Source organism: Rhinopithecus roxellana, chromosome 8 (assembly GCF_007565055.1).
Source record: "Rhinopithecus roxellana isolate Shanxi Qingling chromosome 8, ASM756505v1, whole genome shotgun sequence".
Taxonomy (NCBI): domain Eukaryota; kingdom Metazoa; phylum Chordata; class Mammalia; order Primates; family Cercopithecidae; genus Rhinopithecus; species Rhinopithecus roxellana.
Genome location: NC_044556.1, coordinates 11752886 through 11778357, shown reverse-complemented (window position 1 = coordinate 11778357; position 25472 = coordinate 11752886). Strand labels below are relative to the sequence as shown.

At 53.6% G+C, this 25472-nt stretch overlaps 2 protein-coding genes and 1 pseudogene across 8 annotated transcripts in view; all 3 read right to left on the bottom strand.

Moving 5' to 3' along the window:
- The window catches only part of MIER2 (MIER family member 2), a 993207-nt gene that overhangs the window by 514902 nt on the left and 452833 nt on the right, over nt 1-25472 (bottom strand). The window lies entirely within an intron of this gene.
- Nucleotides 880-1640, bottom strand: LOC115899025 (annotated as a pseudogene). Its single transcript, XR_004058631.1, has one exon. The product of XR_004058631.1 is annotated as an uncharacterized LOC115899025 (transcript).
- On the bottom strand, nt 880-23755 carry PWWP3A (PWWP domain containing 3A, DNA repair factor). 6 transcript variants are annotated; one of them, XM_030935021.1, is made up of 15 exons: nt 23709-23729; nt 22184-22309; nt 21540-21625; nt 20285-20355; nt 20049-20161; nt 17729-18619; nt 16510-16611; nt 14296-14366; nt 12495-12571; nt 11668-11728; nt 9798-9873; nt 9490-9540; nt 8055-8491; nt 6032-6120; nt 2318-2741 (listed from the first exon to the last, which is right to left on the bottom strand). In XM_030935021.1, the coding sequence occupies exons 6-15, from the start codon at nt 18105-18107 to the stop codon at nt 2684-2686; spliced, it is 1401 nt and encodes a 466-aa protein (XP_030790881.1). In that variant the 5' UTR covers nt 18108-18619; nt 20049-20161; nt 20285-20355; nt 21540-21625; nt 22184-22309; nt 23709-23729; the 3' UTR covers nt 2318-2683. The 6 variants fall into 6 exon arrangements, 5 of the variants coding, with proteins under 5 accessions (XP_030790880.1, XP_030790882.1, XP_030790881.1 ...); XM_030935019.1 differs by lacking the exon at nt 20049-20161 and having other exon boundaries at nt 23594-23755; XM_030935020.1 differs by lacking the exons at nt 16510-16611; nt 20049-20161 and having other exon boundaries at nt 880-2741; nt 23594-23718.

The following is a 25472-nucleotide window of genomic DNA, read 5'->3' as shown; positions in this document are numbered from 1 at the left end:
CACCCACGCTGGCATCCTCAGAGCGCTGGAATGCTCCTCCCTGGCCGTGCTTGTCAGGTCAGCACCCCCGACTCCCACCCAACTGCCCAGCTGACAACCCAGAGCACCCACGACCCCCCATTACTGAGGGAAGTGTCCAGGCAGGGCCTGCCCCAGCGGCCTTGACAGCCTCAGAACCCACAGGACAGTAAGGGCAGAGGGTGCGGGCGGGGTGGGACGCACTCGGGGACCTCTGGCATGTTCTGGTTCCACCTGCTGGGCAGGGCTTCGCTGCAAGACAGGTGCTCACTGTCATTCAGGCTGGAGTGCAGTGGTGCGATCTCGGCTCACTGAAGCCTTGGCCTCCAAACAGGTGATCTTCCCACCTAAGCCTCCTCAGTAGCTGGGGCCACAGGCATGAACCCCAGTGAGGCCCCTGGCTGCTGTTTATTTTTTTGAGATGGAGTCTCACTCTGTCGCCAGGCTGGAGTGCAGTGGCACAATCTTGGATCACTACAGCCTCTGCCTCCCGGGTTCAAGCAATTCTCCTGCCTCAACCTCCCGAGTAACTAGGACTACAGGCGCCCACCACCATGCCCGACTTATTTTTGTATTTTCAGTAGAGATGAGGTTTTACCATGTTGGCCAGGCTGGTCTCGAACTTCTGACCTCAGGCAAACCGCCCGCCTCGGCATTCCAAAGTGCTGGGATTGCAGGCGTGAGCCACCGCGCCTGGCCTCTGGCTGCTGTTCAAACAGTACCCTAGGCCCGCCAGTGAGGTGGGAATCCACCCTGGGGCCAGGCCGTGTCCCTGAGGATGGCAGAGTCACTCCCCCATTTCCAAGCTTGGACAACCCACACGGTGGGACGTGTTTGGAGGTTCAGAAAAGACAAGCCAGAGGTCTGGGAGGTGTTTAATTCCACCTCAAACAACTTGGCAAGGTCAGCAGAGAAGCAAATGGATAAAACTACTTCACAACAGCAGAAAAATTCCAGCAGGGGGGCGTGGTTCCCACAAAACCGTGGCGACGTGTCCTACCCTCAGGAACCCACCATGGAGGGCGGCTGGGGGGATTTTCCATGAGGCAGCACGAGGCCCACACACGCAATGCTGCTGAGCCCCTCCTCAGGCGGTGGTACTGGCTGCTTCTTGTCCCTGAAAAAGTGACCGGCAGGGGACCAGGGCCGTCAGGGGTCTGCCCCACTGCTCCCGACAAGACAGACCCCAGCGTGTGGGCACAGGAGGCAGAGCTGCCAGGCCAGGGCCGGGTTTCCTGCTCTCGGATTTGACCAGAATCAAGTGAAACAAAGGCCAGTGAACACCGAGTCCCAGAGCAGCCGCCCCTCTGGCACTTCTCGAGTCCCAAGGACCCAATACGAGAGTCCCTGAGCCTTCGTCCTGCTCAGCGCCCTGCACCCCGAGACAATTGTGTTCCGATCTCCTCTCCGGTGGCTGTGGTCAGCTGGGGAGGGCCTGGGGGAAGAGGGTCATGGCCCCTGAAAATAAGGCCTCCAGCCAGGGCCAGATGCAGCCCACCTAGTGGGGAGAAAGCAGCCCCCAGGCCACCGGGCCCTGGAACCCTGGGAAGTTCCCCAGCACTGCTGTCCAGGCGCAGCCTGGAAAGCATCAGCTGAGAATGGATACTTCATCGTCTGTGGGTTTGCTCTTAACAGCACATGTGACCCTGCTGGAGCCTGGCTGAGCCCCACCGAGTCACAGCCTTCAACAACCTGCAGACCCGGCACCATGCTGTGGACCAGAGCCGACCTGGCAGCCACAGCCTGGAAGCCGTTTCTCCAGACGGGAGCGCAGTAGGGCTTCCATACAAAGGCTGCACTTCTGCGATGGTAGGGCACAGGACAAGGCCTTCTTCTCACTAGACCCCAGAGCTCCCAGAGTGACCCTGACTGCTGCGGCCAGCACAGCCATCCGGGCCGACGACCGCGGTGACTGGCCATGCAGTGACGACACAATGCAGGGAAACTCACTCAGGCCAGGCGGACAGGCGGGGGAGGTGGGGGTGGTCCAGCCCACAGCAGCCAGGGCACGCGGCTGTGCGCTGTGGTCCACTCACCCACAGTGCGGAGCACAGAGGCCCCTGGAAAGGTGCGTGTCCCGCTCCTCTCCCTGCAGCCACAGCAAACACGACACAGAGCAGCGGCTCGTCTCTGCTCCCGCCTCTAACGAAGGCTGTTTCCTCACAGCTGCAGAGCACACGGAGTGGCAGAGCAAATTCTGGAACCGTCGCAGGCGGAACCCACACAAGGGGAAAACAGACAAAACAGCAAACCCGGAAGAACCATTCCCGCTTCCGAAGCTCCATCGTCACGGCAGATGCTTAAAACCTCCCGTTTAATATCAGATGCCACAGACAAGATCAACGTGTACGTCGGGAGAAACCATAGCACAGTCACGAGTACTGACGCAAAGCGAACACGCTTCTGTCCTTTCAAAAGCCTTTCCGGAACGGTGTCTTGAAAAAAATGCCAAAAATAAAATGAAAAAAAATTGCCAGGGAAAGAGACCTGACTTTCAATGTTAACAAAATGGGTTCTCCAGAAGTATGGAAATCAGGACAGCCACGCAGATGCACAGACAGGCCCAGACGCAAATGCGCCCCGAGCCCCCATCTTCAGACATGCTCATGCACACTGGAGGCGCTCCCACCGCCAGGCCCCGCTGACAGCACAGCTGGCTGCTCCATCACCAACGGCACCGTTTCCGCTCTTCAAGGAGCTGGTTGTCAAATATTTCTTTTTCCCTTCAGAAAACAAGAGTCTTCATTTTAGTAATTCATCATTGTGTGTTAAAGAATATAAGAGGGCTGGGTGTGGTCACTCTCCTGTAACCTCAACACTGGGAGGCCGAGGCGGGTGGATCACGAGGTCAGGAGTTCGAGACCATTCTGGCTAACACGGTGAAACCCTGTCTCTACTAAAAATACCAAAAACAAAACAAAACAAAAAATTGGGCGTGGTGGCGCATGTCTGTAATCCCAGCTACTTGGGAGGCTGAGGCAGGCGAGTCGCTTGAACCCAGGAGGTGGAGGTTGCAGTGAGCCAAGATTACACCATTGTACTCCAGCCTGGGTGACAGAGCAAGACTCTGTCTCAAAAAAAGAGAAAAAAAAGAACATGATAGAGAGGCCGGGCGCCGTGGCTCATGCCTGTAATCCCAGCACTTTGGGAGGCCAAGGTGGGTGGATCACGAGGTCAGGAGTTCAAGACCAGCCTGGCCTAGATGGTGAAATGCCGCCTCTACTAAAAATACGAAAATTAGCTGGGCGTGGTGGCGGGCACCTGTAATCCCAGCCACTCGGGAGGCTGAGTCAGGACAACCACTTGACCCCAGGGGTAGGGGGGTTGCAGAGGTTGTAGTGAGCTTAGATCGCGCCACTGCACTCCAGCCTGGGTGACAGAGCAAGACTTCGTCTCAAAAAAAAAAAAAAAAAAGAAATATATATATGTGTGTGTGTGGGCGTGTGTATGTATATACACACGAGAGGGCAGCTGTTTGATGGGGACAGAGCTGCAGTTTGGAAAGATGAAGTTCTGAGATGAGCAGTGGAGCTGGCTACACAGCAGTATGAACGTGTTCACCACCATCGAACCGTACACTGAAAAAGGGTAGGACAGTAACTTTTATGCTACGTGTAATTTTTTTTTTTTTTCTTTTTTTTTTTTTTTGAGACGGAGTCTCGCTCTGTCACCCAGGCTGAAGTGCAGTGGCCGGATCTCAGCTCACTGCAAGCTCTGCCTCCCGAGTTTATGCCATTCTCCTGCCTCAGCCTCCCGAGTAGCTGGGACTACAGGCGCCCGCCACCTCGCCCGGCTAGTTTTTTGTATTTTTTAGTAGAGACGGGGTTTCACCGTGTTCGCCAGGATGGTCTCGATCTCCTGACCTCGTGATTCGCCCGTCTCGGCCTCCCAAAGTGCTGGGATTACAGGCTTGAGCCACCGCGCCCGGCCGTAATTTTTTTCTTAAGACAGAGTCTCGCTCTATCGCCAGGCTGGAATGCAGTAGTACAGTCTTGGCTCACTGCAACCTCCACCTACCTGGTTCAAGCAATTCCCCTGCCTCAGCATCCCGAGTAGCTGGGACTGACTACATGTACCGCACCACCATGCCTGGCTTTATTTATTTATTTATTTATTTTTCAATAGAGACAGGGTCTCACCATGTTGGCCAGTATGGTCTCAAACTCCTGACCTCATGATCCACCCACCTCAGCCTCCCAGAGGGCTGGGATTATGGGCATGAGCAACCACACCCGGCCTTAACAATGTTTTAAAATAATATTTATTTTTAAAGACAGGGTATTGCTCTGTCACCCAGACTAGGATGCAGTGGCATAATGATGGCTCGCTGCAGCCTCAAACTCCTGGGCTCCAGGGATCCTCCCACCTTAGCCTCTCAAAGTGCTGGGATTACAGACATGAGCCACTGTGACTGGCTAAAAATAATTTTTTACGAAAGAGTATGAGATGCCAAATTGTCCTTACTAAGTGACCTCCCTGTAAAGGAAAATTATAACAATTGCTTAGCCAGCAACCCCTCTCAGAACAGGGCTGCCCCGGATCAAAAGAGATCAACAAGGGCTGCTGGCTCTGATGTGCGCCCCAGCAGACCTGGAAATAGGGGAGAGCACGCCAGCTGCAGCACCAGAGAAAGGCAGGCGTGAAAAGCACAGCCTTGGGAAGAGTGCAGAGCAGCTCATGGTGCAACTTGAAAAGGATAAGAGGGCCTGGGAAACACCGTGCAGGGGGTGGGGACTGGGTCCCAGGACACCCAGTGTGTGACCCAAGGCTCCACTGAGACCAAAGGTCAAATGCGATGCCGCTCACTGGCCTTGTTACTCTGACCACGTCCCCGGCATGATAAAATCATAGCCTGTGTATTCAACCCAACCAACTTCTCCATCACAGCACCAGCACCGTTTCTCACAGTTTGCTGGAGGTTTTGATGGTAACTAGAAGCCGTGATGAACTCCTAACGGGTTTTGATGTCGGCAACCCAGACTTGGAAAAAAAAAATCAGGAGGATGGAAGATTTCCACAGATGGGAGTGGAGGGTGAAGAGGCTTCTGAGACAGAGGGAGAGGACAACCCAGGAGGCTGAGTCCAGGCGTGCTGACTCTGACCTGACTTCCCCAGACCTCACTTACTCTTACGGCAAGCATGATAAGGGGACCATGAAGATCCAGCAGGAAAACACCCCGTTTCTGCATCCGAAGGCCTTTCCTGTTTCGGTAAGCCGGCCGGGCCGACACTCCCTCAACAAGACCAAATTCCACCTTTGGGCACTTTGCGGGGGGGCCTGCCAGTGACACCGAGGCCCCACACCTCCTCCTCCCTGGCCTCTCCAGCAGCCCCTCCTGCCCTGCCCAGGGAGGACATGGGGCTGGTGAGGCAGTTCAGTGTCTTCACCACGAGTCTCCTGTGACTGTGGGACCAGGAGACGTCGGTGGCTGCGCAAGCCGCCCCGGCCAGAGACCCTGTCCTTGACTCTAGTTGAGTCTTTAGCCTGTCACTGCCCCGTGGGCCCCGCCTGGCTCCCAGCAAGGCCTGGCCGCATGCCCAGAGACAGGATTAGGCGCTCTGGGGGCCAAACATCCAGGGGCGGCTACGCACACGGGTGTGAGAAACATCTTGATCACAGCATTCTTCTGGCTGCTGGAAAGCACCGGGCCCTGCCGCTGCTTAATCTCGCTGTACTTCTCACACAGCCATGGGGCTGCGGAAAGAGGGGAGGAAAGTTCAAAAAGCAAACATCAACCCCTGCAAAAACAGATTAAGAACAGACATGGCCCAGGCACGTGCCCGTGGCACCGTGCTGCCCACCGCAACCAGCTGGGAGACCCGGGCCCAGCCTTCCTGGAGGGCAGGAGTGACCCGCAGGGCGGCTTCAGCATGTATAATCAGCTCACCGCCCAGCACCTGGACCACCTCATGAGGGGGAGGGGCTGCAGCACCTGGAGTCAAACTGCCCATAGAAACACAACCTGGAAGGCAGAGATGCAAGTGGTTGGAGCAAGCACCGGGAGTAGCCTACCGGTAGCTCAGCGAAGGCCCCTTGATGTACTTCTCCTCGGCTGTCTTGTAGTCTACCTCGTCCACTGCAGAGATCGCACAGATGATAGCCTGTGAGAGGGCACAAGGCTCAGCAGTAGCCGGCACTGCCCAACCGGCCCCATGTGGCCCGCGGCTGAGAAGGCCTCAGGGAGCCCAGGTCACCAGGTTCCGCCCTCCAGACAAGGTCTAGCTCATGGGTCAGAAGGTATGAACCTAGTCCATGAACCCCTGCTTGTAATGATGTTTCTTAATTAAATCAGTGTTATCTTTTGGACTAGAAACAACAGCTCAGATCACTAAAAGCACAGAATAAAAGGCAAGACCGAAACTCACAAGTGCATTTCTGAAAAATTTTAAGTTTTTTTTTGTTGTTGTTTTTTCTGGGACAGTCTTGCCCTGTCACCCAGGTTGGAGTGCAGTGGCACAATCTTAGCTCACTGCAACCTCCGCCTCCCAGGTTCAAGTGATTCTCCTGCCTTGGCCTCCCGAGTAGCTGGGATTATAGGCACCCGCCACCAAGCACGGCTAATTTTTGTGCTTTTAGTAGAAACGGGGTTTCACCATATTGGCCAGGCTGGTCTCAAGCTCCTGGCCTCATGATCCGCCTGCCTCAGCCTCCCAAAGTGCTGGAATTACAGACGTGAGCCACCACACCCGGCCTTAAGTTTATTGTCAAAAAAAAAAAAAAAAAGGAATATCCTGAATACACAGTGCATACCTGACACTAAGGAATCACCCCATGTTTAGTATGATGATCATGGTAAACACATTTTTAACCGAGTCCGTCTGGTTCAGAACAGACTCTCTCCCACTCGGCCCTGTGGACATCGGGGCCAGACTGTTCTCGGGGGTGGGGCCGTCCTGGGCACCGCAGGGTGCTGAGCAGCAGCCCTGCCCCAACCCACTCCATGCCAGAAGCACTCCTAGCTGTGACAAGCACAAATGTCCCCAGACACTGCCAGTGTCCCCCAGGGGGCAGAATCACCCTCATTTTAGAGATACACACTAAAGTATTTATGGGTTTAAAAAAAAAAATGTGGCCGGGCATGGTGGCTCACGCCTGTAATCCCAGCACTTTGGGAGGCCAAGGAGGGTGGATCACAAGGTCAGGAGATCGAGGCCATCCCAGCTAACATGGTGAAACCCCGTCTCTACTAAAAATACAAAAATTAGCCAGGCATGGTGGCGGCGCCTGTAGTCCCAGCTACTCAGGAGGCTGAGGCAGGAGAATGGCGAGAACCTGGGAGGCGGAGCTTGCAGTGAGCCGAGATGGCGCCACTGCACTCCAGCCTGAGGCACAGAGCGAGACTACGTCTCAAAAAAAAAAAAAAAAAAAAAAAAAAAAAAAGCTTGAGGGTTTTTATGCTCCAAAAAATAATTCCAGGCAGGTTATGGGCACATTAAGAGTTCATTATGTTATTTTCTTTTGGGGTCTATTTGAAAATTCCCATAGTTATGAATAGTTTTGAGTATGTTTTTTCCCACAGATGTACACATATGCCCAGCAATGTCCTCTCTGAAATTTCAGATACAAACTTCAAAATAATCTGTATTTGCTCCTCACCAAGCACCAAATCCGCAGCTGAAGTTCAAAATCACAGTCTAATTTCTGTTTTTTTTTTAACTTACCATGGGTTTATCAGAGTATTAGATGCATAATCGACTTACAATTTTTCAACTTACAATGGGTTTACCTGGGTACTAAATGCGATTCTGACTTGGGAATTTCCAACTCCCCGTGGGTTTCCCAAGACTGACCCACCGAGGCCGGGGAGCATCTGTGCACCCACGGTGGGGAGGGAGTTCGCACCCCCGGTGCTGACAGCTTAGGACAGCTCCCACGCGGCTCCATCTCTGCACAGGGGTCCAGCGCACGCGCTCACATTTCCCAGCACTGATGGGATGTAAACACACGAGGCCTCCGCAGCCTCCTCGTGCAGAGTGTTGGAAAATCCCAGCATAGGCTCCTCCCTGCCCACACGACACACCCGTCTGCGGCTCACCTCGGGCAGAAGCACGTCCAGAATGAACCGGATCCGGTCACCGTTGGTGCGCCGGAGCACCTTGGCGCCCACCTCCTGGTAGACGCCCTGCAGGTACTTCACCACCAGGTCCAGCTGCCCTTCGTCCTCCAGGTAGGTCTCCACGCAGGTCACGTACTGGCTGGAGCTCAGGAAGGTCTGCAGCCAGCGAGACGGCTTCCTGCTCTTCAGGATGGCCCGCAGGTGGCTCTCCGCGCCCTTGGCCTTCACGATGTACTCCACCAGCTTCTGGTTGGCCCGGTCCCGGGCGGCCCGCGAGCGGTCGGGGAGCACTTTCCGGCAGGGCTGTCTCTGCCCCAGGGGGTGCCCCACCACAGGCTCCTCGGGGCTCCCCTTGCTCAGTTGAGGAAACCTGGTCCCCAGGACGTCCTGCTGGATGGATTTTCGGACAGGATAGCCTGCAAAGGAAGCACCTGTCGAGGGACCAGTGCGTGGGCTGCCTTCCTCGGGCGGCAGTGGGTCAGGGCCGATGGAAGGTTGCGACATGGCAGGGGTGAGGGCAGACCCTAGCGCTCGAGCTCCGTGTCAGCATAGGAGTGGAGCGCTCATGCTCGTAAAGACACTTCCTCTGCTGGGACCCCTGGCCTTTCTCCCCTCACTGGGCCCTGCAACCAGGTTTAACCCTTAGAGCAGAGCAAAGTGCCTACCCGTGTGGCACTGCCCAAGAAGAATCAATTCAGCCACGCCCACTCCTCTACCAACTGGGAGGCACAGAAAACCCCACTACTGTCGATAACCGAAAATGCTGGATCGACAATGAAGTGGTGGCCAAACATCCTGGTGTCTGTGACACGTTCTCTTTTTTTTTTGAGATAAGGTCTTGCTCTGTCACTCAGGCAGGAGTGCAGCAGGGCAGACACACAGGTCACCACAGCCTTGAACTCTCGGGCTCAAGCCATTCTCCCGCTTCTGCCTCCCACGTAGCTGGGGCTGCAGGCGTGCATGCCACATGCCTAGCTCATTTTTTTCTATTTTTTTTTTTGTGGAGACAGGGTCTTGCTCTGTTGCCTAGGCTAGTCTTGAACTCCTGGCCTCAAGCAATCCTCTTGCTTCAGCCTCCCAAAGTGCTGGGGTTACAGGTGTGAGCCTCCGCACCTGGCCTACATTCCTAATACCTGATGTGTGCGGCCAGCAGCCACAGCGGGGACAGGGTGGGTGTGGCCCATGGGACGAGGGCCCCAGGGCAGGCTGGGGAAGCTGCGCCGGTGGACGCCAGCAGCCCAAGGTCCCAGGGGGCCTCAGGGGTCAAAACCTCATAGGGGTTGCACAATGCTGTGTGGCTATGGACAGTGCCTTGACCCCAACGTCCCCTTCCACAGCTCTAGACATAGAAGACTGCTTTTTCTAAAGAGCTAAAAGGCCGACTACACTTTCCAAGATGTGCCTGTAGACTTACTTATATCAGCCGCGTAATATTCCAGGAAAGAGCCAGCAAAAGACCCGCAGCCTGCAGGGGGTGGAGGGAGAGAGCACTCTGTAGACCTAAGAGGAGTCCTGGGAAGTGTGTTCCAGGAGCCGGCCCAGTATCTCTGTTTAGGAAATAATCAGGCCAGGCCAGAACCCCAGCCCACCCACAGGGAATGTCCCAGGGCCATGAAAACATGCTCCGCCTCCAGGCAGCTCCAGCCCAACCCCTCCAAGGGGTCTTCAGAGGGGGCTGGATGCCTGCTGCCCGGCTCCACCCCTCCCCAGCACCCTGCATACCTAACCGGACCCTGTAGTCAGTGATGAGGGAGACGCACCAACCAATGGCCTGGTCAAAGTCCTCCCTGGCTTGGTTCTGTAACGAGACCCGGGCGATAGGCGTCAGTGGGAGGCAGTGCCAAGCACCCCGGGTTCAGAAGCCACACAGAGCCCAGGGACCAGCCAGGTGTCCAGGCTCAGCACCCTCCAGCCTACACCTCTGATCCTCCCTGACAAAGGGGCAGACACCTTAGGCAGGGATCCCCTGGGAAACGGGAAACCCACCAGGCACAGGTCTGGGCCCTGAGCTGCTCAAATGGTGGGCACAGGGGACCCGACAGCTTGGGCCAATCTGAACGCATCAACGGTGGAAACACCTCCCATGTGGCCACTGTGCCACATGACAGGACCTAAGTCCTGGAAATAAGCTGTTCTAACAGCCGTTTTTGTTGGGAGCTGTTGACTGCAGCCAGGCTAGGCCACCACCTGGGCTGCGCTAACAGCACCTGGGCTAGCAGCAGGGTGGGTCCTCAGAAGAGGACACAGCAGCCCCAAAGATGCCACAAAGCCACGACCATCACACAACGACCCAGGGAAGACTCTGGAGCCGAGGGCCACGGGGGGCACCCCATCAGAACACCCCAGGGCCAGGTGGACGCCGTGCTCTGCCGGCCCAGCAGCCCCTGCACTTTCCTAAAGCACGGCCTCCCCAACAGCACCCCTCAGAGGCCACAGTGACTGCCACTGAATCGAGTGGGCTTCGAGAGCCCCACACACCTGACTCACGAGCAGACGCACGCGCACTCTCAGGACCCAGGGTGTTTTATATAAACAGCGGCCCTTCTACGTTTAAGGCACGGAGCTTCCTGCTGTCCTCCTCACCCCACACCTTCATCCATTTTGAGAAAGGAACTCAGATCCGGCCGGGCACGGTGGCTCACGCCTGTAATCCCAGCACTTTGGGAGGCCGAGGCAGGCGGATCATGAGGTCAGGAATTCGAGACCAGCCTGGCCAACATGATGAAACCCCGTCTCTACTAAAAATACAAAAATTAGCGGGGTGTGGTGGTGCATGCCTGTAGTCCCAGCTACTCGGAAGGCTGAGGCAGCAGAATCGCTTGAACTCAGGAGGCAGAGGTTGCAATGAGCCAAGATCACACCACTGCACTCCAGCGAGGGCGACAGAATGAGACTCTGTCTCAAAAAAAAAAGAAAGAAAGAAAAGAAAGTAACTCAGATCCCTGAGAGTGGAAAAGACCCATCACATTTTCTTTTTTTCCAGAGGAGTAAAAATAACTGCACTGAGTTGACGTGTTGGTGCTGAAAGTCGCTACAACAAAATGAGTATTTCTAGAGGAAAAATAGACATTTCTGAGTTAGACAAACCCCTTGCAGTTCATCGACAGCACGTGATGAAAGCTGGCTGCAGATCCAGGGAGCGGGAAGCCGCTCTGCAGCAAGCTGTCTGCCACGTGATATCAGCCAGGCTCACAGGCGGCACTCAAGGGCCCACAGGGCTCCCGACGCTGAGCTAGGGACGCCCCCGGCCGCAAGGGGCTGGATACCGAGGCCCCCGTGCCTTGCTCCGGGGCTCTCTGCTGCAGCCTTGCCTGGTGGCCCTAGGCAAACTGTCCTCGCCAGAGTCCCAGCGTCCTTACCTGTAAAGCGGGGAAATGGGGCCACAACTTCCCAGGACAGTTGTGAGAATTCAGTGCAGTGATTGAGCCCGTGATCTAACTCTAACGGCCAGAGTGCATCCCGGCTCTGTTACTTCCCACAATCATTCACACGCATACACCGCAGCCAGGATTTCAAGAGCTACACACAGAGGACACATTTACTAATCACAAAGTAAACCATTTAAAGCAAGCACAAAACATAATCCACCTACCAGAAGTGTCTGTTTCTCTTTACAATCAAAGTGCTTTAAACTTTTAAGAGACACTGTGAAACTTAAAGCAGAGAGAGGGAAGTTAACATGAATGAACTTCCTCTAATAAGCTAAAAACCTTTCCCTGGCTGATTAAGATCAGTGGAGGCCGCTGGAGGCCCCGCCAGCCCCAGCTTATTTACGGAAGGTGACCGTTTCCTCAGCTGCCAAGAAGCCCCCAACGCACCATGGTGGGCCCAGTGACTTCAGCAACACTGACTGGGCCCTGCCAGGACAGGCCAACTCTGGGGCCTGGGTCTCCACTCCACACCTCCCACCTCTCGGGGATAGCACAGAAGTACCAGATGACACTGGTTCTGCGCGTTTGACTTGGGAATGTGCACTGCGATGGTTTTAAAGGCTGCTTTCGGCCGGCTGATCCATCCACGTGTGTTTTCATCCCATGACTAAGGAACCACCACGTAACCCAGGGGCAAACTCAGGTGGATGCAGGACGCTGTCGGCACACCTGCGTGGACATTTTGCTAGTTTGCGGGAAACAGGGCCACAGGGAGTGTCTGGTTGGGCTGCCTTTCAAAGCCAGTAAATCAGGTTGTGAAAACTGCAGTGTTTGACCGGATCCTTCACACACAGCCTTTGTGTGACTCACCCTTCCCAGTGAGTGAGGGGTCACAAGAAGGACATGCCCCTAGTGAGACCCTGCCAGCCCTGCCTAGGCCTGGACTCGTGCCGGGGTCTCCCCTCTGCCCCTCTGTCCCCACGCCTGCTCTGAGAGCGGCCAGCCTGCCACCCGGGCCCACTCACAGAAACCAAGAACAGCGGGTTACCCTTTCCTTTTCGGGTTCATGTGTCCCTCGATGTAGAGCACACTTGCTTTCTTATCTCTCTGCCTGACGCTTTTGACCTGTTCACAAATCCAAGAAAATAAAACGTCAAAAGAGAGATCGTGGCTGACATCACATGATACATCTAACAGGCACTGCCCCAGCTCTGGGGCACCCCAGCAAAGTCTCCCGTAAGGAGGCATTAAGAAACGGCCCCACGCTCTGCCACACGCATCACTTCAACGCTTTCCCGGCAGAGCAGAATCAGCCAGTTTTGTTTGGGTTTTTGAATAAAAAGAGCCACAGCTACCGCTGCCAGCTGCCTCTTTAAATAAGCGTCCTGAGATTCTCCAGCGGCTCGGGGGGGCAGGTTTGTCCTCCTCATGCTCTGGGGGAGTGGAGGAAGTGCAGAAAAGCTCGGGAACAAGCCCGGGCCACATGGGGAGGGGCAGGGACTGCGCCACGCTGCCACCTCCCCCCAGCCTCCCCAGTCCTGGCCTCCCGGGGCCACCGTGAGAAGGCAGCGAGGAGCACCAGCGACCAGCGCCTCCGGTGGCCCTTCCACCCTGCACTCTCAGGGAGGCTGCCTGTTCTTATGCCCCAGGAACCTCTCACATCAGTGACCTGTTAACCCAGCAGGGACCCCAGAAACTGATGAAAACAAGAGAAGACTAGCAAGGTGCGGGAGGGGAAGCCAGTGCCAAGGGAGGGCGGAGGGCCTAGAAGCCCGGCCTCCATCACTGTAGGCCAGCAGGCGACAAGAAGAGCCCAGCTAGGCCATAAATGTGTTGAACCTCCCCAGCAAAGAGCACACAGACTCAACCCCAGGTTTCCCGGAACCATAATCAGTCACATGCAAGGAGCCTGGGTGACTCGGGTGAGGTCAGTCATTACAGCAACAAAAGCGTCTCCGGATTACTGCAAAGCAAACGCCTTTTGGATTTAAACATCGTTGTCTCTTTGGAGGATAAAGGGAAAAAAGGGATAAAATATGAAGAAGAGGTGAGGGCCAGGACAGCACCTGTGCCCAGGACAACAATCAACTAATGACCTGCAACTTCCAGGCCTGCAGAGACGGAAGCAGAGAATCTGCCCTGGCTTGAACGCATCACCCACACCGGGAACTTGGATGGGATTTCAAACTCCTGTTTGTATGCATGCAACCAACCCCACCACAAAATCCAAATTAATGAGCTCTAATGGGGGAAAACGGGTTAAAATGCACAACGAGCAAATCACAAATATTTTTTTCCTTTTTCTTCCCCCGAGATGGAGTCTCGCTCTGTCGCCCAGGCTGGAGTGCAGTGGCATGATCTTGGCTCACTGCAACCTCCAACTCCCGGGTTCAAGCGATTTTCCTGCCTCAGCCTCCCAAGTAGCTGGGATTACAGGCGCACGCCACCACGCCAGGCTAATTTTTTTGTATTTGTAGCAGAGACAGGGTTTCACTGTGTTGGCCAGGCTGGTCTCAAACTCCTGACCTCAGGTGATCCACCCACCATGGCCTCTCAAAGTGCTGGGATTACAGGCGTGAACCACTGCACCCGGCCACAAATATTTTTTTCGAGCAGGTCTTTCTAAGCCTGCTTGGTGAAAATCTGCCCTACAAACTTAACACCATTTCTTAATTTAGGTACAGGCATCTCCTAAAGTCTTTTGTATAAACCCACCAACTTTTCCCAGGGAACACAAAATAATGAAAACATTTATCCAGGTCAAATTATCAAGAACTGAAAATAGGTGTAATAAAAATTCATGAAATTTAAATAACTACATCTTAGAAGACGGAGGAAGCTGTTCTTACCACTGCAGGCCAGGAGGGGTATTTTTTATATTTAAGCCAGACTAGCATTCCTACTTCAAACGAACGTGGTTCTAGAATTAAAGAAAAAAGAAAAACAAAAAAAAGAATAAACAAGTCAAATCCACATCAAGCACGGGATGTAACAGCCTGAGAAAACACAGCGCGATATTGTTGAAACCTGACTTTATGTCATTCACTTAAAAGATGAAGGAAATCTAAAAGGCAGATTCACATTCCCCACACTCGTGGAGTCTAACCAGCACCGATGAGACAGTAAAACCACAGCAGCTGAGTGTGGGGCTGCACCAGGTTCTCAGCTGTGACAAACGCACCCTCGGGACGGGAGCAGCGCATGACGGGCGGCAGGGGCTCTGTCCCATGCGGGCACAACTTCCGTAACTCTAAAATAACGCCACAGAAAGGCACTGTTAAAGAGAGCGCAGCACAGGACAGAAGGGAGATGATGGTATGCGAAGAAGACTCAAACACAAGGGCTGAGGTTCTAAAGAGGATTCTGAGAAACTACGGTCAAAAATGGGAAAATTATTTAAATCATAACCAAAAAACTATGTATGAATGACTTATTTTCAATGCCAAAAAAGAGTGAATTATTTAAAAATTTAAAACTAAAGTATCAGAAAAACTACTAGAAACAGTCTGTCCTTAGACACACAAAGCCTGTGTCTGACCGCACTGTGGAAGGTGGAAGGAAGTGCCGTGGTACACGAACACAGATCAAAACCTAAAGGCCTATAAAATAACCATTACATGACCAGAGGAAAAGGGAGGCCAACTGGGGTGAGTGCCTGCTGTGAACATGCACAGCGTCGTTTCCCCTGGTGAGGGGCATTTCGTCTTTAAGAGAAACTTCCAGGCCCACGTGGACAAGCAACCAATTCAAAGGCTGGTCAGCGAACCCTCAGAAAGATGCCCAGCCTGACAGGTAGGAAACAAAACCAAACGGGAGCAACACCCAGTTCCCACTGCAGGCAGAAGGCAGGCAGCACCAGGCTCTACGACGTCCCGGTAAGCCGACCCCAGTGGGGCAGCGTGGTCGGAAGGGGCCCTTCCCAAGGGCACTGTGTTCTTTCTGTGTGCGAACTGATCCTGCAGAAATGATTTCCTGGAAGTCCCGACAGGTGCCCCACGGCACCTGCAGTCCTGGGACCATCCAGACGGGCACCCAATGGATGGGCAGGGTTTGGTGAGTGGTGACTGCTCACCCCAGAGGAAAAGGATCAGAAGAACATGTGGAAAACTGTTAAGAAGTCTGACCATTAGCATTAGGCAAAAAAAGGGAAAATGTGAAACTGTAATGAAGCCCTTTCAATGAGGGAAAAGCACTCCAACAGTGTGGACAAACAACATAACAAGGCCACAGGCACACCAGTGTGCACGGAATGGCGCTCCCGGGGCTGCACAGGCACCAGCTTCCTGGCCAGGGGGCATCCTGCATCTTACGGATGCTACCAGTGGGGAAGCCCGGGTAAGAAGCCCCCTCACCACCCTGTACTATTTTTGCAACATCCTGTGAATCTATAATTATTTTGAAACTACAAGGTTAAAGAAAAGAAAAACAAGACTCGGCTAAGAGGAAGGGTTCATGGGCGAGTCTAAAGTGGGGCTGGTTCTCACGACTTGGTTCGCAAAGCTAACTTTCTGTTCACGGCTGGCTCAGATCTTTGGGTCTCTCGTTTCTAGTCCCTTCCACGCAGATGCTCAGCAGCACCTAAGGCAGGTTTTCCTCTCATGCAGCAGCTACTTACAGGAGGGGTGCGGGAGCAGTTCCCCCTTGGGCTGAAGACCCGGCCTCCCAGGATGGCCCCCCAAACGCCATCATGGAAGCCGCCAGACAGTACGTGGCCACACCCAAGCGATGGCGACACAGCCCCTCGGGTCACAGGGCCGTCCCTCATTCTCAGCGAGGGGACAGGAGGACAAGGGCTTGAGATGACAGGAGTAACGCTCTAAGAGGGAGAGCTGGGCCAGTCTCTTCCCAGGAGTCCCTCTTCCCTTTGTGTAGGTTATTCTTCGGATAGAGGACTGAAAATGTGGCACTTCTGAAGGTCCCTTCCAGGTCTCGGTTCAGTGGGAGAGAAATGAACTCGCAGGAGACCTCGCGTGGAGGATGTGGGGTCCGATCTCAGAGCCCTGCCGCCGCTGCCTTCGAGTGCACCGTTAGGACTATAGGCACACCCCGTGGTCATTTCTTACCATGGTATAAAAGGACTCTTGGTGGCTCCTCGTCTTCCTCATCTTCCTCCAGGACAGAACGCATGGAATTAGACCCCATGGATGCTTCGGAAGACTGGCAGTCTGCCAATAACGTGATATTACACTTTCATTGTCATTGTATTATCTTGATGACTCATCCCAAGAAAACATTTCATGACACATGACCATTGATGCATAAAGAAAAGGTTCTGTGCTATATACAACTCCACACTGCCAAATTCAAATAGAGTGTGCTTCTATTAAGCTACATTTTAAAGAAAAACGCAAGAGGGAGGGAGGGAGAGAGGCCTGCGGTGAAGGGAAGGCGGGCCGTAAGCAACAGCCACCTCGGCCGCAGAAGCTGTGCGCACTCTGGGTGGGGTCCCTTTTGTCCCGGCCCTGCTGCCCCTTCACATCTGAAGCGCTCAGTGGATACGCAGGAAGGGGCCAGGACAGGAGCTGACTGTGGAACAGGGTAGGGCTGCGGAGATGCAGGAAGGCGCCAGGGCAGGAGCTGACTGTGGAGCAGGGCAGGGGTGCGGTCACTTTGTCTTCCGAGCGTGGCAACCTCAACATGCTAAGGAGATGACGGCCTCAGGAAAGAAGTTCAGAGTAAAGACTGAAATATCTACGCAGTGAGTTTGTAGCGAGTAGATTTCCAGACATTTGATCATACCCTAATTAAGATTTCTGAACTAGCATTTCAAAAATAAGGGATGCTACAATGTTAAAGGGAAAAAAGTCACAGTGCTTGCCTGCAACCACACAAAAATGTATCTGCACAGGAATTCTTAAAAAGTCAGGAGTCTTTTGAGTGAGTGAATCACTTTTCAGATTCCTGCCCAATTTAATGGGAACACGTTACTGCTTCTGTAAAAGAGTTAATCCTCGGGGGTGCAGCCGGAGCTGCAGCCTCAGCACAGCCACAATGCTCCCAGCCCTGTCGCAGACAATCGTGGCCTGCCGCCCCTCCACGGACTCCCCACTCACTCAACTCGCTTCCCTTCTAAACAAAAATAAGACGACAAATATTTAGAAGGTGAAGCAATTATAGCCCAGTGGGGAGACAAACAAAAAGGAATGAGGAAGTCTCTGCTCTATTTTGGAAACGATCTCATTAAGATCTGGTCAAAAACACCCACATGCCTGGCTCCCTGTCTAGCTACGGAGGGGCAGGACTCCACCCTCTACACTCTCCTCCTCCACGAGAAACTTTTACCTTCCTCCGGCTTCTGGGAATCCGGGCAAGGAGGACGTCTGCTTTCATCCACAGAGGCGTGGGAGGGAGGCGGGCCGAGCCTGGTGGTGCTGCGCAGGGTCATAGACTCTCTGGGCCCCGGCCCGGGGGATGGTGCGTCTCCTGCTGCCCTGGGCTCCAGCTGCGCGGCACGGGGCCTCTGGCTGCCATCCAGGCGTAGCCTCTTCTTCGCAGGGCGCTCTCTGGGCTCTGAGCAGGCTGAGGACTCAGGGGCTGGGGGCACAGTGAGGCTGCCCAACGGGAGACCAGGGTCGCGACCCTCAGCGTTGGCACAGGGATCGTCCTCCCTGACCCCGGAGGGCGAGGACGGGGCTGCCCAGCTGCCTCCCTTGCTCCCCATGTCTCTCTCCGCAGCGCCCTCTGAAAGGGAAGATCCATTCCGGCACAAGCTAGACTTCTGCACTGAGTTTCTTCCCCTCTTACTTGCAAGAGTCCAATTTTTGCGGTGGATTCTGGACCCGCTCTCACCCTGAGCACCACCTCCAGCTGAGAGGACCGACAGGTCTCTTGGGTTTTCACTTTTCCTGAGCCCCTTCTTGTGGTCTGCTTTGCACTCGGGGTCCTTTTCACAAGTGAACGAACTTGACAGGCTTTGTTGCACGCATTGCCTCCCCGTGTGAGGTCCGGAACTGCCCAACACATCTCCACGGGGAAGAGATGAGAAGTTGGAATCACAGGGCGAGGAAACGTGTTCCGTGGGCTTCTCTCGCAGAGACTGGTCGGCTGTGCCTGTCCCTGTGGAGCTTTCTTGACTCCAAATGGGCCCCTCGCTCAGAACATCCAGAGCCACGCGAAGTGACCGTCTGTAGGCCAGTTCTTCCAGGGGTGCCGCAGGAACCTCATTCTGCGAGGCTGCAAGGACCGAACACACACAATGCTGGTTACGTTCACTAGGCAGGCACTGCGGTCACGCCATTGCTTTAAAAGCCTGCTTGTCTCATTCTGACGGCTAGTTTCATACCTAAATCACTGAAGGGGAGGACTAACATTTCTCACCTACATTTTCCCAAAAAGGGGATGAGGCTACAGAACAACAGCTATTCATTCCGGGATTCGAGGCTTTATTTTTTTAAAAACCAAATTTACTGACCTTAACCTGATTGACTAAAAAGATAAATTCCTCCAAGTTACAAAACAATACTGTGAGCAAAATGTATTCAAATGTTTTGCAAATCCTCTCTCAGCTTTACAATTTCAAATTCAATCAGGGTCAATAAAAACCAATGCCAACTAAATAAAGAACTCTGCTGGCAACGTATTCTTGGTTGGTGCGAGGGTTGGTGGTAGCAAGGAACAGGAGATTTAGAAGGCTCATTGTAGGCTGGTAAATTTTCAATACTTCTTTGCAAGGGCATTTCAAAGCCAGCAAAGAGCATCGTGGCCTCTGGTTTCCAACCCACCTCCCTGCCGCAGTACTTGTATTTATTCACTCCGACATATAGATACAGCGCTATTTATTTGAACAAGATGATAGATGTAATATCACAACTCAGCGGGCATAATGCCTCAATCAAAACAGTATTTTCCCCGTTGAATATTAAAGGCACCCACAGACGACCAGCCCCCAACACAATCTGCGCCAACAAGGACGACGCCATCCAAGATGATGGTCAGCCCTGCCTAAGTGATGCAGAGATGGAGCCGCTTTCAACAAGAGCTGTTTTTCGGAAGACACAGGAAAACAGACTTGATTTTATAAACATCATTGAAGGAATTCCGTTCCATCTTTTCACAAGAGAAACAATTATTTGCAAATGGGATAAACAGTCCCACTTCGAGAAGAGGAGAAGGAAGGCTGGCACGTTGGGTTTGCGGAACTGTGGCTGGGGGACAGGCAGTCACCAATGCTCCTCACTTGTCATGTGTGTGCATGACGAGTCCCTGGCTGGGCTCAGGCAAACCCTTTCTCACCCACAGCGTGCAAAGGAGGTGGGTGCTGAACTGGGAGAAAGCACACCCGGACGGACAGGAAACCGAGAGCTCCACTTCCGACCTGCCTCGTGCCCACCAAGACAGTGCCTCAAACAATGGGTGCCACCAACCTCAGTGCCAGGCCACCCGTTCTCTCCCCTGGGCTCCGCTCTGGAATTTTAAACACACAACCAACCACTTCTCAAATCTTGGGCTGAGACCAGACTGGCCAGGCAGCGACAGAACCACGGGAAGTCTTACTATAGGAAGAGGAAAGAAAAAGGAGAACCTCCCCCCTCATGGCAGCAAAGTCCTTCCTCGTCTTGTGTACTGGAGGCCACGGAGGTAATGAGATGACCTTGATGCTCACCACTGACCACTCTGGGCGTCAAGAATAGGAGTGGTTCTAGGGGCAAATTCTGGAAAGGTTTAAGAAAGCAGATCCATTTTTCCTTCTCCTTCAGCTCAGGGGATTCGCGTTCCCTTGTATGAAGAAAAACATGGTGAACAGGGTGAATTTTTACCCAGAAACCTGAGCCTTCACATTCTCCCAAATGACCTCTTATTTTATGAGAACCTAATGGCCGCTTAGAAATCCGCTCTTACCTAACGAGGAGGCAATGGCTTCAATCTGCGACTTCTCTAGGATCTCAACTTCAGTGCTTTTCACCTTAATTCTGCAGAGACAGAACTGGCGTTATACACCACCAGCCAACGCCGCCAAGACGCTTTCAAACATGTTTTCCTTTAGATAACAAAAGAATTAATTTCATTTTCCTCCTCAACCTTCTACTTAAACCAAAAGTCACAGCCAACTAGGAATTCATCTGCCTGAGGTTAGAGGCAGCAAGAACCCTGGCGAATGTTTTGGGTTTTTTTTTTTTTTTTTTTTTTTTTTTTGATCCCCCTTTTAAGACAGAAAAGGTTGGCTGGATTTAAAAGTAAAAATGAATTCAAATTGTGACTTTTATGAGGCAAATCCTACTTTCAACTGCACAAATAACTCCTTTGTTAGATTTTCAGAGTAGATGGTAATGTCACTAAAAGCTGTTTACAGCCCAGCAGGTGCGTTTTAGTTTAAAAGGATGTGCTTTCCTTTTAAACTCGAGTATTCAATTACCTTCCCAGCCGCAGGGAAAGTGTGAGCTGGAAGATGCAGGCAGGAAGGAGTGGGGCAGGGGGAGCTCCATAAGACCAACAGGGGAGCCAGTGGCTCGGACTACGCGGGGTCAGTCTCCTTGCTCTCTTCAGAATGCGGAATTCTCACGGCAGACGCACCCTCGCCACAATCACACAGGACTGGGGCGTCGGAATCCCCATCATTCTAGACAATCTACACCTTCCCAGTGCCTGACACTCACGGAGCAGAACAATGTGCCTCCTGGTAATCAGTTATTTGCCTTTTGAATGTTAAAGACTAATTTAGAGTGACAGGCTCAAAAACCAAATATTTTCCAAATTGATGGGCCTGTCACAGAGGTTTCTGAAAAAAGACACACAGATCTCTAGGAAGGAAATATCCCTATTTTTCTGGCATGGTAGTCAAAAAGAAAAAAAAAGGGAAATATCCCTATTTTAACCACAAATAGGGTCTACCCTGAGTATAATTTACATGTATTCAATGTTTGTACCAATCTCTCCGTAGATCTCACAGAATGCCTCCTTTAGATCTTCACCTTCCAAACTGACATAAAATCAAACTACTTGCTTTCTCGTGAGGTTTTTATGAGCATTAATGAATTACATAAATGATGAATAAGCCCATTAAGAATGGGCTTCAACTGTTTTGTGGGGGGTAAAGGATTGAAGTATCAGAAATCTACACACGAAAAAACAGTATTAAAAAAACACGACACTTAACTTTTCCTCTAGGGAGAGGATTTGAACATCTAGAAAATATTCCTTTTTTCTCTTAATTTTTGTTGAAGTCTCAGTTCGGGCCAAAACCTATTTAAAATAAAAGAAGAACCTTGTTATTAAAACAGCAGACATAGTGAGAAACAGTGGCAACATTCAGTACAAATGTAACAGGTAATCCTGAAGGCCTATAACCACAGGATTTCAGATACTTGGTCCAATCCCCACTGTTTCACAGATGGGGAAACTGAGGCATGAGAGGCCAGTGGCAGACAAAGACAAGGACCCGGGCTTTTGCACTGCAGCTGAGCACTGTCTACTGAATTGCTGGAAAGCATCCCTGAGCATGACGATAATTCACTATCACAGCGCTGCTTGCCAGATCTTTCCTTGAGTTACAGCCTTACATGCCTTTTCATAGCTGATTCTTTTTTTTTTTTTTTTCGTGTGGAAAAAAAAGACATTTCTGGAAGAGTAACCTTGGAAGCACTAGACCAAAACCCCATTAAATGGGGAACGAGAATCAGTGCCAACCGTTCTGGCTCAATCATTTCACTGAAGCAATTCCTAGGTATCGCCTGATAAAGATTTTACTTGTCACCCGAAAGTCATTTCTAATTCCTGAAATTACAGAATAATGGCTGTCACCTTTGCAGGCCATAACCGCTTTTCCCATCGGCAGAGGACATACTTGGCATCCGCCATCATTTACACTCATGTAGCAAGTGGCAGTGATTTGGCACAAAGTACTCCCAGGTCTGACGCCGATGTGCCCTGCAACAAAATTTGCACCGTGGTTTATACAACTGTTTGCTTGCGATGTTAACGCAGACACAGCCCTGGGGGGCAAAGGTTAGTTCGGCTTAGCCTCAAGTAGATGGTTCAATTCCACAATCTTGCATTGAGATGCTCAATGCCAAAAAGCAGACTGACAAACAGAAACGACGGGGCTCGGAACCCAGGGAGGCGCCTGCATTTTTTTTTACAAATATAATACAGCACAGTCCCTCCCAAAGGTTCTGTCTAGATTATTTTTAAAAGACTCCTGAATAAATCATCTCCGTGCAGAAGACCTGCCTCCGACCTCGGCAGGAAAGGCATTTTACACAATCAAAGCTCACAACCCTCCCCAATTTGGGGAGTTAAGAGTTGACCACAGCACAAAAAAAATTAAGAGCGGAAAAACGACTGCTCTTTTGGCTGCCATGTCCCTGAAAGGACAGGGACAGCTGCAGACCGTTCACAGCATCAACGGGAAGGACTGGCTCGGTTGTTGACAGAAATGAAAAGGAGGCTTGGGGTGGGGGTAGAATTTAGCAGCAACGGAGGGGGGCTCCCTGCAGAGGAGGGGGTTCCCTGCAGAGGTGGGGGTGGCGTTTCCAGCAACAGAAGAGAGGATCACAGCAGCAGCAGAAGTTGGGGTCCAGGCAGCAGGGACAGGGATTTCACGGCGGGAGGGAGGGTTGTGGCTTGCAGGAACGGGGGATTCGGGCAACAGAAAAGGGGGTCACAGCAGAAGTGGGAGGGCTCAGGGAGCAAGGATGAGGGCTCACGGAGGAGGTGGAGCGGAGGGTCCAGATGCCAAGGATGGGGGATTTCACGGTTGGGGGGGAATCCAGGGAAGGAGATGGGGTCCAAGCAAGAGATGGGGTTCACGGCAGATGTGAGGGGGATCCAAGTAAGGAGATGGGGATCTAAGCAGCAAGGATGGGGGAGGGGGTCCACGCAAGAGACGGGGTCCACGCAAGAGACGGGGTCCACGCAAGAGACGGGGTCCAGGCAGGAGTGGAGGGGCCCACGGAGGCAGGGACAGGAAAGGGGGTCCAGGCAAAGTGAGGGGTCCACGGAGGCAGGGACGGGAAAGGGGTTTCGGGCAGAGTGGTGGGTCCGTGGCGCCAGGGGCGGGAAAGAAGGTCCGGGCAGAGTGGGGGGCCCATGGCGGCGGGGACCGAGCGTCCCATAGGAGTCTCTAGGCCGGGGCCGCCCCTCCCCCCAGGCCCGGCCTCCTCGCCTCAGCCCCCGCCCGGCGGAAGCGAGGCACGCATCCCGCGGGCTCACCGGGCCCCCGGCGTTTCCCAGCGCGGAGCCCCGAGCCCGGGCAAGGAGGCCGCAGCGGCCCCAACGGCGGAGGACCCGCCCGCCAACCGCAGCCGTCCGCGCCGCCCGCGCTCACCGCCTCCGCCGCCGCCGCCGCTCCCCGCGGGGCCGGGGGCGGGGTTTGCCTCGCGGCGGCGCCAAGCTCCGCCCCCTTCTGCCCACCGCCCAATGGGACGCGCGCACTCCCAAGCAGCGCCGGCCCCGCCCTCTCCGGCGTCCACGGCCGCGCGCTGGCCCCGCCCTTTCCGCCGCGCGTCGCCTCCGTTTTCCCTCGAGTCGTGCCTGAGGAAAGCGGTTGGCGGGGCACGTGTGGCCGCTCCCGGGCGCCGCCCTCCCGCGCTCCCGGCCCTTTGTCCTCCAGTCAGACTCCGGACGCCGCCCTCGCGGGTCTCGGTGGGAAAAGAGGGTACCCCGCTCGCGACGACCCCTGAGAGAACCTTCCAGAACTTTTCGAGAATCTTCCAGGTCCTGAGGCACCTCCCAGCCCGGGAGCTGCGCGCTACGGACCCGATTCCTACCGATCTCCACCGATCGCAAAGCCGGGGCGGCCCGGCATCCCCGCAGAGGCGTCATAAGCTTCTGAACTGGAGCAGGCCCCGCCTCGGGAGGGTCCCAAGACCCCGGGGGGGGGCGCCAGAAACAGCCGCGGGTGGCGGGAGCCCCGGAGCAGTCGCGGCGTCGGTGTCAGGCCTCTCCCTGAGCTGTTTTTTTGTTTTGTTTTGTTTTGTTTTGAGAAGGAGTCTCGCTCTGTCACCCAGGCTGGACTGCAGTGGCGCCATCTCAGCTCAGTGCAGCCTCCTCCTGCTGGGATTACAGGTGTGCGCCACCCCTGCCGGCTAATTTTTGTATTTTTAGTAGAGAATACTAAATGTTGATCAGGCTGGTCTCGAGCTCCTGATCTCAGGAGATCCGCCTGCCTCGGCCTCCTAAAGTGCTGGCCTGAGCCACCTCGCCGGCTCCCACAGGTCTTTAAAGGCAAAAGGAGGCCGAGTTGGCGGATCCCTTAAGACCAACGATTCGAGACCAGCCTGGGCAACATAGTGAGACCCCATCTCTATAAAAAGGATACAGGCTCACACCTGTAATCCCAGCAGGAGGCCGAGGCGGGCAGATCACATGAGGTCAGGAGATCGAGGCCAGCCTCGCCAACATGGTGAAACCCTCGTCTCTGCAACAAATACACAAATTAGCCGGGCGTGGTGGCGCGCTCCTGTAATCAATCCCAGCTACTCAGGAGGCTGAGGCAGGAGAATCGCTTGAACCCGGGAGACGGAGGTTGTGGTGATCCGAGATCGCGCCATTGCACTCCAGCATGGGTAACAGAGTGGGACTTCGTCTCAAAAAAGGAAAAAAATAAAAGACTGGTAGCAGCATTCGCCACGCACTGGCCCCGACTTTTCAAGGGGAAGGGGCAACAGCAAAGCCGGCTCTAACTTCTTTTTTCTTCGCACGCTTGTAGGAATAGAAGGTTCGTGTCTTCCGTCAATCCCAGCAACCTCAGCAACTGATTTTTTTTTTCCTTTATTGAGAATTTTCAACTTTAACTTGTTTTTTATTTACATTTTTGAGTCGAAGTCTGGCTCTGTGGCCCAGGCTGGAGGGCAGTGGCGCAATCATAGCTCACTGCAGCCTCAACCTCCCAGGCTCAAATGATCTTTCCACCTTAGCCTCCACAGTAGCTGGGACCACAGGTGCGTACCACCATGCCTGGCTAAGATTTTTGTTTTTTGTAGAGACAGGGTCTTGCTATGCTGGCCAGGCGGGTCTCGACCTTTTGGGCTCAAGTGATCCTCCCGCCTTGGCCCCCCAAAGTGCTGGAATCACAGGCAGGATCCACCTT

Coding starts and splice junctions, on each gene's coding strand:
- PWWP3A (XM_030935019.1), bottom strand. CDS start 22,243: ATGATGGCGGATGCCAAGTATGTCCTCTGCCGATGGGAAAAGCGGTTA. Junction 18,620..20,284: donor AGCCATTGCCTCCTCGTTAG/GTAAGAGCGGAT, acceptor CGGTCCTTGCAG/CCTCGCAGAATGAGGTTCCT. Junction 6,121..8,054: donor TGGACGTGCTTCTGCCCGAG/GTGAGCCGCAGA, acceptor GCCCTCTCACAG/GCTATCATCTGTGCGATCTC.